The sequence below is a fragment of the Nycticebus coucang genome, chromosome 7 (assembly GCF_027406575.1).
Source record: "Nycticebus coucang isolate mNycCou1 chromosome 7, mNycCou1.pri, whole genome shotgun sequence".
Classification (NCBI taxonomy): Eukaryota; Metazoa; Chordata; class Mammalia; order Primates; family Lorisidae; genus Nycticebus; species Nycticebus coucang.
The window spans coordinates 74,890,171-74,907,094 of record NC_069786.1 but is presented as its reverse complement, the minus strand read 5'-3'; the positions used below and the strand labels follow the sequence as shown (position 1 = coordinate 74,907,094).

At 38.2% G+C, this 16,924-nt stretch overlaps 1 protein-coding gene and 1 non-coding gene across 12 annotated transcripts in view; both read right to left on the bottom strand.

Annotated features, from left to right (window-relative positions):
- The window catches only part of OSBPL6 (oxysterol binding protein like 6), a 225,152-nt gene that overhangs the window by 69,422 nt on the left and 138,806 nt on the right, over positions 1–16,924 (bottom strand). For 3 of the 11 annotated variants that reach the window (XM_053597361.1, XM_053597365.1, XM_053597363.1), the window contains exon 1: positions 4,697–4,823. The exons of the other annotated variants lie outside the window; for them this stretch is intronic. In XM_053597361.1, coding sequence (XP_053453336.1) covers positions 4,697–4,810 — 114 coding nt within the window. In that variant the 5' untranslated portion in view covers positions 4,811–4,823. Of the gene's footprint in view, positions 1–4,696; positions 4,824–16,924 lie in introns of those variants that run through there. 11 annotated transcript variants of the gene reach the window in all.
- LOC128590932 (U6 spliceosomal RNA) lies at positions 8,739–8,845 on the bottom strand. The gene has a single exon (XR_008381393.1). It is a non-coding gene; the product is annotated as a U6 spliceosomal RNA (small nuclear RNA).

Here is a 16,924-nt window from a genome sequence, read left to right as displayed (position 1 = left end):
AAATACTCAATAAGATCTTAACAAACAGAATCAAACAACACATCAAAAAAATTAGACGCCATGACCAAGTGGGATTTATCCCAGTGTCTCAAGGCTGGTAAATCTATAAATGTAATTCAGCACATAAACAAACTAAAAAATAAAGACCATATGATTCTCTCAATTGACGCAGAAAAAGCTTTTGATAATATCCAGCATCCCTTCATGATCAGAACACTTAAGAAAACTGGTATAGAAGGGACATTTCTTAAACTAATATAGGCCATCTACAGCAAACCCACGGCCAATATCGTATAGAATGGAGTTAAATTGAAATCATTTCCACTTAGATCAGGAACCAGGCAAGGCTGCCCATTGTCTCCATTGCTCTTTAACATTGTAATGGAAGTTTTAGCCATCACAATTAGGGAAGAAAAAGTGATCAAGGGTATCCATATAGGGTCAGAAGAGATCAAACTTTCGCTCTTTGCAGATAATATGACTATATATATGGACAACACCAGGGATTCTACTACAAAACTCTTAGAAGTGATCAAGGAATACAGCAGCATCTCAGGTTACAAAATCAACATTCATAAATTTGTATATACCAACAATAACCAAGCCGAAAAAACAGTCAAGGACTCTATTCCTTTCACAGTAGTGACAAAGAAGATGAAATATTTGGGAGTATACCTAACAAAGGATGTGAAAGATCTCTATAAAGAGATCTATGAAACTTTAAGAAAAGAAGTAGCTGAAGATGTTAACAAATGGAAAAACATACCATGCTCATGGCTGGGAAGAATCAACACTGTTAAAATGTCTATACTACCCAAAGCAATATATAATTTTAATGCAATTCCTATTAAAGCTCCATTGTCATATTTTAAAGATCTTGAGAAAATAATACTTCGTTTTATATGGAATCAGAAAAAACCTTGAATAGCCAAAACATTACTCAGCAATAAAAACAAAGCAGGAGGAATCACGCTACCAGACCTGAGACTGTGCTATAAATCGATAGCATTCAAAAGAGCATGGTATTGGCACAAAAACAGAGAAGTAGATGTCTTGAACAGAATAGAGAACTAAGAGATGAATCCAGCTACTTACCGTTATTTGATCTTTGACAAGCCAATTAAAAGCATTCAGTGGGGAAAAGATTCCCTATTTAACAAATGGTGCTGGGTGAACTGTAAAAGACTGAAACTGTACCCATACCATTAACTAAGATAGACTCTCACTGGATAAAAGATTTATACTTAAGATATGAAACTATAAAAATACTTGAAGAAAGTGCAGGGAAAACTCTTGAAGGAATCGGCCTGGGTGAATATTTTATAAGGAGGATTCCGCAGGCAATTGAAGCAGTATCAAAAATACATTACTGGGACCTGATCAAACTAAAAAGCTTCTGCACAGCCAAGAACATAGTAAGTAAAGCAAGCAGACAGCCCTCAGAATGGGAGAAAATATTTGCAGGTTATACCTCCGATAAAGGTTTAATAACCAGAATCCACAGAGAACTCAAACATATTAGCAAGAAAAGAACAAGTGATCCCATCTCAGGGTGGGCAAGGGACTTAAAGAGAAACTTCTTTAAAGAAGACAGCCACATGATCTACAAACACATGAAAAAAAGCTCATCATCCTTAATCATCAGAGAAATGCAAATCAAAACTACTTTGAGATATCACCTAACCCCAGTAAGAGGAGCCCACATAACAAAATCCCAAAACCAGAGATGGTGGTGTGGATGTGGAGAAAAGGGCACACTTCTACACTGCTGGCGGGAATGCACACTAATACGTTCCTTCTGGAAGGATGTTTGGAGAATACTTAGAGACCTAAAAATAGACCTGCCATTAGATCCTATAATTCCTTTACTAGGTTTATACCCAGAAGACCAAAAATCACAATAACAAAGTCATCTGTACCAGAATGTTTATTCCAGCCCAATTCCTAATTGCTAAGTCATGGAAGAAGCCCAAGTGCCCATCGACACACGAATGGACTAGCAAATTGCGATACATGTATACCATGGAATATTATGCAGCCTTAAAGAAAGATGGAGACTTTACCTCTTTCATGTTTACATGGCTGGAGCTGGAAGATATTCTTCTTAGCAAAGTATCTCAGGAATGGAAGAAAAAGTATCCAATGTACTCAGCCCTACTATGAAGCTAATTTATAGCTTTCACATGAAGGCTATAACCCAACTATAGCACAAGAATATGGGGAAAGGGCCAAGGAAGGGGAAGGGAGGGGGGAGGTTAGGGTGGAGGGAGGGTAATGGATGGGGCCACACCTACGGTGCATCTTAGAATGGGTACAGGCGAAATTTACTAAATGCAGAATACAAATGTCTACATACAATAACTAAGAAAATGCCATGAAGGCTACATTGAATAGTTTGATGAGAATATTTCAGATTGTATATGAAACCAGCACATTGTATCCCTTGATTACACTAATGTACACAGCTATGTAATAACAATTAAAAAAAAATAAATAAAAAAGATACAAAAGCAAAAAAATAAATGAAATAAAATAAAAATAAAAATGAACTCAGAAACTGGAAAGAAAAACAAAAGAAAATATTTCAAATTGTATATAAAACCAGCACATTGTACCCCATGGTTGCATTAATGTACACAGGTATGATTTAATAAAAAAATAAAATAAAATAAAAAAAGGATGGAGACTTTACATCTATGTTTACCTGGATGGATCTGGAACATATTCTTCTTAGTAAAGTATCTCAAGAATGGAAAAGAAAGTATCCAGTGTATTCAATACTACTATGAAATCAATATATAATCACCTACACATTCATAGGAATGGTAAAACATAACTATAGTCCAGAAAGAAGGAGGGAAGAAGAAAAAGAGGGTAGGGTAGGGGGTTGGCCGGGAGGAGGGAGGTTTCTGGGGGGATTCAACCTAATGTGTATAATGCAATGATACATTTCTATACTTTTAAGAATAGATAGTGGCACCTGTGACACAAAGGAGTAGGGCGCTGGCCCCATATGCCGGAGGTGGCGGGTTCAAACCCAGCCCAGCAAAAAAACCGCAAAAAAAAAAAAAAAATAAATAAATAAAAAGAATAGAGTAGGAATGTTTTTGCCACAACAAATAAGTAAGCAAGGAGACGGTTATGTTAGTTAGATTTAAGTGTTCCACATTGTAGGTCAAATCAGCACAATGTACCCCATAATTGTTAATGTATGCAGTTACGATTTAATAAAGAATTAAAAAAGTAAAATGCATAAAAAAATTCTATGAAGATTTAAAAAAAACCATAAAAAATTTTTTTAATGCATTAAGTGAATTTTCCAAAAAAAAGAACCATGGGTAATAAAAATATATAGGTGCCACTCTACTACAGAGATACTTAAAGAAAGCTTCTCCTACCAATAAATAAATTACTTTATAACTTATAATTTTCTACAGGAAAAAATGTTTCAAGATCCTTTTTAGAACCATTTAGAAATCACACATTTTGGTAGCAAGTTCCTCCCTTCCTATTTAATAGAGTATTAACAAAATAGTGCAGTCAAGTAAATATAATAAAGCTAAGAAAAGAGACTACCAGTGAAATGTGTCATTTATTTGTTAGTTTGTTCATTCAATTCATCAACAAATCATTATTGGGTACCTACACTGTGCACAGATGACAGGGCTGCAGAGAAAAAAACACACTAGAGAACTGATTTTGTGATACTTATATTCTAGAGAAAGAGGTCTTATCATACAAAAGACCAAATAATGCTGAATGCATTTTTGTAAACCCATATATTAACACTGTTCCATGTGGCTGCTGCTTTTGCTTACTTTAATTTTCCATTCAGGTATCCTTGCCGTGAACTTCTCTCTAAGGACTCTGCACCTCCATGCTTTCAAGTTGCTATGCAATAAAACACAGATACATTGCTAATTCCTCCTGCCCCACCCCAAAATATGCGAAGAAAAGCAAAGCATGGAAAGAAACTTGATCTTAGCAACTATGTCGACAGGAAATAAAGGATTATCTCAAGCAAATTAGCCAGGCAAAGGAAAATAAATCCCCCAATTTCTAAATCAAGCCACATAGAAATCAATTTGATACATCTAAAGGGTGATAAAATTGAGTTTTGTCTCTGTAGATACTGGGGATACTTAAAATGTTGCCACAATTTTGTGGGCCAGGAGGGATAGCAAGCAGACAAGCCAGGACCAAGGTCTATTACCCACTATAGTACCTGGCACAAAGAAGGCAGTATTTGCTTCTTCACCACTTGATTTTATAAGATAGTTTATAGTATGGAAGAAAAGAAAGAAGAGCATTCATTTTCAGATATAGTACATATTCAAAGTGAGTGAAAAATCTAACCCCTAACTTCTGTTGATTTGCCAAGCAAATCAAGAAGTCATAAAAGAGTTTACTGACATATAGAAAGTAAATGAATATTTATTACCAGAAACGAGTACAAATTAGTACAAACTTGCCAGTCTCATGTCTGTGTATTATTAGAACCTATCATTGTCCATTCAGTAACAAAATATTAATGTTACCTTGCATTGTCTTCAAACTCATGGTTTTTAAAACTAAAAGCCTAATCCTAACTTATGTAATTATATATCCAGCCATTCATTATTTAAATGAAATATCTAAGTACTTAAATCTTTTATTTTTAATATCAGCAGCTATAAAGAAGACAGTTTTAACTTACCATACCCAGTCTGGAACTGCAGTTAGACTGTGTGCTTCTTGAATGCAGAGACAAGCTCATCTTTCTCTTAGTAGCCCAACTCCTGTATACTCCCAACCCACTCTGTCCTGGCATCACAGACTGCCTATTGTAGCCGGTCAAAAAGTTCTGGAATTTGTCAGTGCTTTCTGATTAATTTCTAGAGACCAGTCCTTCCGCAATCATTAACACAGGATTAGACATAAAACTATCTTTTTCTTGGAATTACAAAAATGGCAGCTCCACTAGGACAGAACTTATGAAAACATTTAAGGAACCTGTTACAATGGAAAAATCTAGTGGATTAATCATAGAACTCTTGTTTGTTAGATTTATAGCTACGATCAGTCAATGGGGAACACATCAAATTTAACTTAGCAATATCTGTAGTTACTAGAATTAGTTCTTCACGTAGTGTTGCCTTTAAGATTGTAATTTTGAGTTATTCACAAGATAGTTATTTTCATATTTTTTCACAGTGACTTAGAAACACATGCCACTCCCTTCAATGTGCTCTATATGTTACATAAACAAGTTAAATGTAGGGTTACATAATCCAGTTAATTATTCTTTTACAATAAAGTTTCCTCTCAAATACTAAAATTACAACTTGCCAGTTTTTAAGGAACTTAGAGCACAGGGAGGTGAGAGTTCTTACTTGTCCCGTATCCCCTGCTCAGAGGGAACTGATGCATGTTTAGCTTAAACCAGGAGTCTAGAATTTTACTGTACTTCATACATAACTGTAGCTCTTGAATTTGGTAAAAGTATGTTCCCAGCTTAGTGTTCATTGATCTCCTACCTCCTGGACAGCACAGTCAAGTCTGCTGACTTGGCTGAAGTCTAGCTTACTCGGGATCACAGAGGTCGGTAAACAGAAAGACAGTGAGACGCTTAACAATAGCTGAACGGTTCAGTGCAACTCACACAGAGAGAATATGACACTCAGTGGAGAGGCCAGCAGATCTGCTCAACAGGTTTCTTGTCATTTACCTACTTTAATTTCATTTCAAAGATATAAAGGAATTGCTATAAATATTTTAAGCTGTGACTACACAGCTTTGTATAGACTAACTTTCCACATACATTTAGGATAGTATTAAAGAGAAGAGGGCCACTGCCCTCTGAACGCTCACCCACTGAAATTGTTCATCTTACTATCTTATCTAAGCTACTTTTATAGTCACAAATTATACAAAATACTTTCTTTTTTTTTTTTTTTTTAGTCAGAATCCCAAGCTGTTGCCCCTGGGTAGACTGCAGTGGCATCATAGCTCACAGAAACCTCCAACTCTTGGGCTCAAGTGATCCTCTTGCCTCAGTTTTTCCATTTTGAGTAGAGATGTGGTCTCGCTGTTGCTCAGACTCGTCTTGGACCTGTGAGCTCAAGCAATCCACCTGCCTCAGAGTGCTAGGATTACAGGCATGAGCCACCACTCCTGGCCTATATAAAATATTTTCAAAGAAACTTCTAAGTATTTTCTTCAAGCTTGGGGCTATTAGGCCAGCTTCTCTTGTAAGTATAGCTACTTTGAATGAAGCAACGGTTTTAGTGATTGTCACAGGACAGTGCTGATGATGATGGCAATTAATATTTACTACTATCTATACTCCTGTCTTTATGCTTTACATGGATTATTCCATTCCATCTTCATAACAAAACTTTGAGTAATTAGTAAATTGATCTTACAACTGATTGAACAGAAAAAGGCCCAGAGAGGTCAAGAGAGGCACCGAGTCAGCATGGTAGAGCTGGAATCTGAGTCAAGGTTTTAAATTATTGCCTTCCACGGAAGTTAAAGCTAATGTTAAATGACAAAAATGACAGAAACTTCCAATAGCATATACCTTCAACACTAAGTGAACACCTCACAAGTCCTCCTCTACAACCTTCTACGGATACAAAGAGGTAGAAGTTAGTAAAACAAACAAAAAATTAAAGCACTCTTAAATATGGTATAGCCTTGAGGTTAATTTTTTCATCATCTGCATAGCAACCTCATAATTAATTTCTAATTTTTAAGAACTAAGAGTAAGGCAGCTATTGCAGCACATGGTATCAAGAAAAAGAGAACAGAAGTTCTCGGCCTGCCAGACCAGCATCCCAACTTTCATCTGCTATTGACTGTGTGACTTAGATGAAGCATTAACCTCTTTCAGCCTCGGTGTCCTCTATGTGCAAAAGGAAGATAATATACACTTTACAAGACACTGGAAGTCACAGACTTGGCACCCAGTGTATCCATAGTACTGCCCAAAGGCTAGCACACAGTAGGCACTCAATCAACAGTAGCTGCCATCTTAGTTATAAACACTATAAGAACATATGTCTAGGAACCTCTCTGAGTCCCAATGTCCTGAAAAGAAGTCTTGCAAACACCTTTCGGGTGCAGGACAGCTGGGAGCCGTTTTGGAGGTTTTAAATCCGTACCTTCCGTGGCCATCCCGGCAGCACAGTCAACGCCGTCTCATGAACAGGGCACCAGCACTTATTAAGCTCGTTGACAACGTTACTGAAGACAGAAGACCTAAATAGTCACCAGTGGAGATGGCAACACACATCCCATCCGCCTGAATGCCTGGAGTGGAAGATGTGGGTGGACTTTCCTTTAAGAATTTTTTTTCTTTGCAAAGGAAAGAAAATATTAAAATCGACTGAAGAAGTAGTAACTCTACTGCTTTCTCTCCCTCAACAATTATCTTGCCCTCCCTGAAAGATGGAAGAAGTCCAGTAACAGCAAAGCTCCATAGAAGCACCACTAAAATGAATCAAAGTTTTAGAAAACAGTGGCCGGAACAAGTCCATGCAGCACAAGTGGGAAATCCTGAAAGGGAGAAAAGCAAAGTGACCCAGTCCACCTCTTCCTGCAGAGAGCTATGAAGGTCATTATGAAGCAACAGCTTTTGCCTACATTGACCCAGTCTGTTTGGAAACTCTGTATAGTAAGGAATGCCATTTGGACCTATCGATCGGTCCATTGATAGTAAAAAAATTGTTTAGTGATTTTGACTATGAAGTGATATAAAGCACAAAGGAAGCATAGGAATAAGGAGCTTTTTAATTTCCACAGTTGCCTTTAAGCAGAAGTAGAACCAGAACTTATGGTGAACTTGGTCCTTTCTCTGTCCTCCTAATACCAACAGTGTAAGGAAATCACTGGAAACCACAGCAACTGGAGCAAGAGCATATACTGATGGTACGGCATGACCGTGAGTAGCAGGGACAAATACACCTACCAGGGAACAGCAGGGACAAATATGTGTACCCTTTCAAGAGCAGGGCTCTGGAACACGGAGAGTTAATTTAAAAGGCAGGAGAGGAGAACAGTCCCCTGGGACTTGAAAAGAACTCTAAAGTTAATTTGTAATTTTCTAAAAAGCTTTTAACATTATGTAGTACAAAGGTTTGTAGTATGATGATCACCCAAATGATTTTGCTACTACAAGCAAAAACCCCCCAAATGCTGTATATGTCTTTTTAACATTTATGTGTGTCCATTAGAGGCAGAGTCAGACTGTTTGATCATCCTTGTAAACTCAGGAAATATATATATATATTTTTATATATATTATACATATATATGTACATTTATATATATTTTTCCTGTGTATATATATTAAATGTAGATGGTAAAGAGGACAAATAGTGGCTTAGTTTATGCCTCTGAATATCAAAGATGCCTTGAAAAACTTGCACCAAATTTCCCATGTGCCATAGCCTTCATATTCATTTACTTTTAATCTTATACTTACAGAATTAAAGCCTAAAATTTTACTATAAATAAGGTGATGCCTTTGTCAAATTTACTGTATTGCCAATACTGTTTTCAAACTACATACATACACACACATACAAATTTAACTCTTAAAATATGATCTTAAAAAGAACCACACTTACCATAGAAATTTTGAAAAGGAACACAGAAAAACAAAAAAGAAATTATACCCACCCATAACCAGTAATAAACTCAGTATCTTGGAATATTTTCTTTCAGCTTTACACATACAAATTCTATTTTTTTTTTTAAATATGGAACGCTTCACGAATTTGCGTGTCATCCTTGCGCAGGGGCCATGCTAATCTTCTCTGTATCGTTCCAATTTTAGTATATGTGCTGCCGAAGCGAGCACTACACATACAAATTCTTAAAAACAAAATTGCCCTATTTTTTCAATATTTAATAACTTCTTGTTGCTTTTTCAATTAGCAAGAGATTCATCATCAGTTTCCAGGGCCAATTGGTTCCAGGCCCTTATGCAGATATCAAAACTTCAGATGCCCAAAGTCCTTTCTATAGAGAGGCACAGTATTTACATATTTAATCTACCCACATCTTTCTATATACTTTAAATCATCTCTAGGTTACTTATGATATGATATAAATGCTATACAAATTGTTATACTGTAATATTTTAAATTTTTTGCTGTTGTACAATGGGGTTTGGGGGGCATATTAATCAATGGTTGGTTAAATTCGTGAATGTGGAACCTGTGGTCATGCAGGGCCAACTGTATCTAGTTTTCCCACAGCATTAAATATTCAAACACTTTTTTAGCTGCTGTGGAATATTTCACTGTATACCTAAGAGGTTATTTAAATACCTTCTTGTTGAAGATTAGACTGTTTCTAATTTTTTTTTTTTTGTAGAGACAGAGTCTCACTTTATGGCCCTCGGTAGAGTGCCGTGGCGTCACACGGCTCACAGCAACCTCCAACTCCTGGGCTTAAGCGATTCTCTTGCCTCAGCCTCCCGAGTTACTACTATAAAAATACTTGAATAATTTTTTCAAAGAAATGTATCTTTTTTACATTTCAAACTTTTTTTTTTTTATTGTTTGGGATTAATTGAGGGTACAGAGAATTAGGTTACACTGATTATGGTAGTTAGGTAAAGTCCCTCTTGTAACTGTGTCCTGCCCCCGAGAGGTGTGCCATACACTGTGATTCCCCATCCCTCCCTCCTCCCCTCTCCCTGATCCCTCATTCCTCTACCCTCCTTGTGGTGGATCATCCCCTGTCTTCATATCAGAATGGAGTACATTGGATTCTTGCTTCTCCATTCTTGTGATACTTTACTAAGAAGAGTGTGTTCCACCTCTATCCAGGTTAATACAAAAGATGTAAAGTCTCCATCTTTTAATGGCTGAATAGTATTCCATATACTATACATATATCACATTTTAAAATATTAAGGGGGTACAAGTGTTTTTGTTACATGGATGAAATGTGTGTGTAATGCTGAAGTCAGAGCTATTAGTATGCCCGTCACCAAAACAGTGTACACTGTACCTGATAGGAAAGTTGTTATCCTTCACCCCCTTCTCACCCTACATGTATCTTTGATTGTTTCCTTAGTAGACATTTTTAAAAAGCTGAGTTACTGAGTAATCTGGCATGACCTTCTTAAAGATTTTTAAAAGCTATATATTGCTTAATTTTACTCCCAAACCCCAAAATCTATTAACACACTTACTGTGCATGACTGTGTCCATTTCCCTGAAACCTCCCCAAAGCAGCTCTTAACTAGGACTTGAGGTCAAGAACTTTAGCACTTGAGCACATACAAGGCTTTCCTTTACCTTTGTGGCAGTATTTTACTTACAGAAGAGTTACAGTGGATACTGATCAGAGGGAGGTAACATTTTCTATTTGTCTAAGTTGAAAATCAAATGAAGCGGTCTTACAGACTTACGGTCCTTCGGGAGGATGTTTTCATAGTCCTAATGAAATATCTAAAATTGTATTCTGTAGGAGTGATATGTAGTATTTCCAAATCTGGCTGGCTTAAAGTCTCCTGGGTATGCTTCTGTACACAACAGATTCCCAAACCTTTCCAAGCCCTACAGAATGAGACCTTCTGGGGTTCATTAAGTGATTCTATTGTGGCTCTATCTGTTTGGTATTATGCCCAAGAACATAACAGCAGTACTAATCTTGAATCTGACAGACAAACTTGCTGTTATAAAAATGCTATCCCAAACCAGCCATCTTTAGATATTAAGAGACACCCTGTAAAGTGCAAAACTGATAAAGGCAGACCTAAAGAACCAAAGGGCTCTGGGAGGCATACCAGCAAAAGCAGCACACGGATTCTTACGGGAGTGACGCTGAGTTCTGAGTCACTTGTGGGTAATAAGTGTCTGATTGCCAGGTGGCAAATTTCTTTCTAGTGGTCTCAATTTCAGCACATTTGACACAGACTGAACACATACTGTAAACACCAAGCAAAATTACAGGGATCTCCAAGTGGTGGGGATGACAAGAAAGCCGTGAGCCTGATCATCACTTTTTTTTTAATTATTAAATCATAGCTGTGTACAATAATGCAATCATGAGGTACAATGTGCTGGTTTTATATACAGTTTGAAATATTTTCATAGAACTGGTTAACATAGCCTTCATGGCATTTTCTTAATTATTGTGTTCAGACTTTTATATTCTACATTTAGTAAATTTCACCTGCGCGTCGCTTTTAATGGAAGAGGCTCTTGGCAGCTTTTAACCAATAGATGGTTAAAATGTCTCATTTTAAAAGCACTATGTGTAGTTAAAAAAAACAACATCGAGAAAAGCACAAACAACATAAAATTCTCCTGTGGACTGGGTGCAGTGGCTCACATATGTAATCCCAGCACTTTGGAAGGCTGAGACAGAGAATCGCTTGAGGCCAGGAGTTCAAATATGGATGGGGCTGGAACATATCCTACTTAGTAAAGTATCCCAAGACTGGAGGAAAAAGTATCCAATGTACTCAGTACTATCATGAAACCAATTTACAATCACTCACACTTTCATATGAAGAATAGATCACAACTATGGCCCAAGATGAAGGAGGGAGTGGATGGGAGGTGCGGGGGGAAGTCAGATGAGAGGGGGTGAATGGGGGAATCACACCTATGGTGCATATTGCAAGGGTACATGTCGAATTTATTAAGTATAGAGTATAAATGTCTTAACACAATAATTAAGTAAATGAGGTGAGGGATATATTAACCAGTATGATGTAAGCATTCCAAATTGTATATGAAACCAGCACATTGTACCCCATAAATGCATTAACATATACATGCTCTACCTCTTTATGATTTAATAAAAAAAAAAAAAAAGATTAACCTGGGCAACATAGCAAGACACCACCCCATTATTACAAAAAATTAAAAAATTAGCCAAGTGTGGGGGCACATTCCTGTAGTCCGACTTGCTCAAGTGGCTAAGGCGGGAGGATCACTAGAACCCAGGAGGTCAAGGCTGCAGTGAGCTACAATCATACCACTGCACTCCAGCCTGGGAAACAAGGGTAAGAAACTATCTCTTAAAAAAAAAAATCACCTATTATGCCCACACTCCAGGATAACAACTATTAACATTTTTTTTTTTATTAAATCATAGCTGTGTACACTGATATGATCATGGGGCATCATTCACTAACATTTTGGTCTATGTACCATTTGGTATATAGTTTCTCAGGCCAATGAGGGTGTGAAAAATCACTATTATTGCCAAGGTAGAAAACGAGACAATAAATAACTTCAAAGCAATGAACAACTGTTGCCTTACAAAGTTCACTTAGAAGTGTACAGAAGGCCCTTCCCCTGCACATTCAGCCTGGGAAGATTTACAACAGATCAAACAGTGCAATAAACAAGAACAGGCTCCAGAAACAGGGTGCCAGGGACTAAAGCCTGTCATCACAGATCATTAGCTGTGGGCAAGATGTTTTACTGCTTGTCATCCTAGTTCAGCTCTCTGAAAAAGGTGATGGTGCACGTATTCCATCCTTCCAAGTGAGAGCTCATGAAAATATAACTTGTGTTATTCTATTAGTTGGTTTATAAATTTTTGCCTAATATTCAGACTTTTCAGAACACCCAATTTGCATCTAAATTACTAAAATAGGTCACAGTATGAGTTTTTGCAAGCAAATATTATTTTCCATTGATACTGGTCTTAAGTCTTGAAAAGCTGATTCCAGGAGATGAAATTCTAAAAAGGCTAAATTGAAATTGGAAGCAACTCAAACATTTAAATATACCTAGCACCATGGGATTTATGTTCTGCCATCGCTACAATGAGAACACTGTGGATTTTCAGATAAGGTTAGTATTTCTTTTTGAACTAACTGTGGGATTCCAGGGTTGTCTTGAAAATCTTTGGGTTAGCTGGAATTCTACATCGAGCTAAGAATTTAAATTATATTCCTTCTCCTGGTAGATTTCAAATTATAACTTGGAGGTTAGATATTAAATCAGGGATGCTTGAATTTTTTCTCTGAAAATTAGAACTTTTTTTGAGATAATGTTATATTTTCATAACTGAAAGATGAAAATAGGTTTGTTTGTTTTTTTGAGACAGAGTCTCACTATGTCGCCGTCAGTAGAGGGCCATGGCATCACAGCTCACAGCAACCTCAAACTCTTGGGCTTAAGCAATTCTCTTGCCTCAGCCTCCCAAGTACCTGGGACTACAGGTGCCTGCCACAGTGCCTGGCTATTTTTTGGTTGTAGTTGCCATTGTCTGGCAGGCCTGGGCTGGGTTTGAACGCACCAGCTCCAGTGCATGTGGCTGGTGCCCCAGCCACTGAGCTACAGGAGCTGAGCCAAAGATAGGTTTTCTATTCAGAAGATAGAGACATGTATATTTCAAAGTAGTGATTAAGTTATTTTATTCAACAAAGCTATTGGAAGCTCCAGAAGCTGAGTCTCTGTATATGCTGGGAGACACTTCTATACCAGACACATGGTCTCACTGAATCACCACTGGCAATGGCCTTTACAAGTACACCTTAGCAGTGGGTATTGACTGAACAGGCCACTGTAGCTTTTGGAATGTATTGTTATTGATAATACACATAAAACATTCTGGATACCTGTGTCAATGAAATCTTCTACAGTTGTGAAGGATTGACCACGATCTTGAATGTGGATTTTATGAAACTGGCAAGAAGATGAACTGCCAGCCTCTTATACGTTATTTAAAATTTTTTCCTTAAATTGTTCTTTATTTTATGCTCTCTGAGCTTCAGCAAACTCTGAATCATTATGAGAGTTGGCTGGTTTTTTCTTCTTTGATTTTTCATTAAACAAAAAATATTGGTTTGTTTAAGGATCGATGAAGTCTCGCCTGGTGGAGCTGTAACAATTCACTCATGATACACACTATCTCCTGAACAGTACTCATTCCAAACCCTACGTTCATAGAGCCATAGTGTCTGGTTTTCTGGTATGACTTGATAATGATAAAAATAAAAAATAATCATTTTGGGAGGCTGAGGCAAGAGAATCACTTAAGCATAAGAGTTGGAGGTTGCTGTGAGCTGTAATGCCACGGCACTCTACTGAGGGCGACATAGTGAGATTCTGTCTCAAAAAAAAAAAAAAGAAATAACAATCATTGGCTCTAGAGAGGGCCCTTGCTTTTGAAAATGCAGGCCCTGGGCCTGGATCCCAGGACTACTATAACTATCTCTACAGGGTTGCCTTAGACATGTATATTTTTAAAAATCCGTATGCCTCCCACCCACACCCTTTTCAACCTGTGAGAAGAATGCCTCCGATTCTTTGCTTTTGTTTGCTTTCATTTCCTGCACTCCTCAGTCATTTATTCCACCACACAGCCACCCTTAGGAGCAAGGAGAAGACTGTGCTTTTGTGGCTCTCCTCTGTTATATGGGGACCACTTTCCTTCTACTCTGAGAAGCCATTCTTGTGAGAATCAGAACTCCCCAGGCTTATAATCTTTACTCCTTATTATCATCTCCCAACCTCACGATTATGCCTCCATAGCTGTCAAGACCTCTGGAGCCCAGCTCACAATCTTCTCCCCACACCAACTCATTGGTTTATTCATTAAAATATATCCGAAACACACCAAATGCCAGGTAGCACACAAGGTGCTATGGATACACGATAGAACAAAATAAAAGCCCTGCTTCATGGGGCTTACATCTCAGTGTTACAGAATAGAGGACAGGGATATAGACATAAACGATAAATAAATACAGTAGAACCTCCACAGGTGACCATCTCCCTCCATTGACGGTCTCCTTAAGTGGACCTAGTTTTCACAGGCTGGACATGCACCACATGTACATATCAGTACAGCAGACCCAGTTCCTTCTGTTGACCACCTCTGTGTGTTGACCAATTTGTTACAATTCCCTGGGTGGTCAACTTAGAGACGTTCTACAGTATACAACGTGCCAGGTGGTGATCAGTGCTTTCAAGAACAATACAACCAGCTAATTGGACAGTGAGTGATGAGCATATGCAGGGAATGGCAGAGGAGGCTACCCTAAAATGGTGCTTTGGAGACTGAGTTAAGTATGTGACAAGACTGGGGAAAAGCAAGCTGGGCTGAGAGGACCAAAAATGCAATGGTCTGTGAGGAATGTGCCGGAGAGAACCAAGTGAAGGGAACACAGCAGGAGATGAACTCAGACAATTAGGAAGAACAAGATGACGAATGACCTCATGGACAGTGGTCAGCAATTCAGTATTATTTGGACAGAGAGGAAGTCACTGGAGGGCTTGGTGCACAAGAGAGGCTCAATCTGACTTAAGTTTTGAAGGGATCTGACTGTTCTGTAAAGAATGATCTATATGTTGGGTAACGGAGACCTGTTAGAAATCTGTGGTTTTCTATGGTCAGGTGAAAAACGATGGTGGCTCAGACCAGGGTGGAGGGGGAAGAGGTGGCAAGCAGTGGTCAGATTCCAGGAATATCCTGATGGTGGAACCAACAGGTTCACTAATGGTTTGGAAGCAAGGTATGAGAGAAAGAATTCAAGGATCATTCCTGGGTGTTGGCCTTACTCAGTGAAGCGATGGCATTGCCATTTGCTGTGATAGGGAGGAGTGGGAAGAAATAGACTTGCGAGGGAAATTAGGAATTCCATTTTTGACGTGTTATGTTGAGATGCCTTAACATCCAAGTGGAGATCACCTTTGGTAAGATGTTACTGTCACTGACCTACTGACCTCCAGGATAAAGGCTCACAAGTTCAAGTGCTTTCAGGGGCAAGGCAGTCAACATAAATAAGTTTTGAAATACAAGGAGGAAAGGGGAGAACTGTGGCCTACTGAAGAGTAAATGTCCCAGCTCAGCTGGAAGCCACTGCTGGGCCCAATGAGTGTAGCCATTAGGAATCTAGGCTTAGTTTTCCTGATCTTCCAAATTAATAACAGAAGAATCTGAACAACCAAACAACCAATTCTCAGCAGAAAAATGAACTTCCACAATATACTAAAGTCTATCAGAGAAGTGCTCACCTAAATTAAAAAAATCAAATTCTTACTTCAGGATTTATCAGTGTCCTTAATTTATTAATGTACATTGCAAAGAGATTTGGTTTAGCATTTCTCTAACTTACTTGACAGCGAAACTCTTGTCAAACAACATCTCAAGGGACAAGCATTCTTTGGCACGTGCTTTGGGGAATGCTGGCTCAAAGGGTAAGCCCTAGAGGTCTGATTGACAATTTTTGTTTCCTCTTTGAAAGTTTTAGGGCATATATCTTCATTACAGCTATGAGTCATAGTGGTCACACATACAGAGCCAGTTTTGTTAGCCGTTCCTAATATTTCATGTCAGATCTGAATAAAATATAAATGGAACAATTACTGAAGTCTTCTAGGTTGTTAGACACTAAGTGGAGTCTCGACCCTAGCATCCTTGCAGAAACACTGAGTGAGATCACAGGGGCCCTGAATTACTGAAGCTCCCACCTTGTCTCCCCTTCACCCACTGTGCTCCGCAACTTTATGACAGGAAGGGCAGAGGATTGCTACTCCCACAGATGTTCTTTGTTTTACTTATCGCCTAGGAAGGAAGAAGGGAAGGACAAATAAATCGGGAATGGAAACTTTGTAACAAAAAGACAAGACTAATACTGTTGCAGGTCTTAAAAAAATGTCCTGCAGGATATATTAAACCATTTGAGGTCCAAAGTCTCCAAACCTGAAGAATTGTAGTGTATGTAGTCTGTTTAAAAAGAGCTCACAATACAGTCAGGGAGACCTGTATGGAAAAAGATAAACAACATAAAAACATCAAATATTGTCCAAAAAGTATATCAACGTTCAGAGAAGGGACAGGGTGATGTAGGTTCGAGTGACAAGAGACAGTGTCACGGGGAGGCATTGGGGGATTCTGTGCAGGAAAGACAAGCAGAGATAAAGATAGGGCAGTTTTGGGAACCACGAGCAGAGAA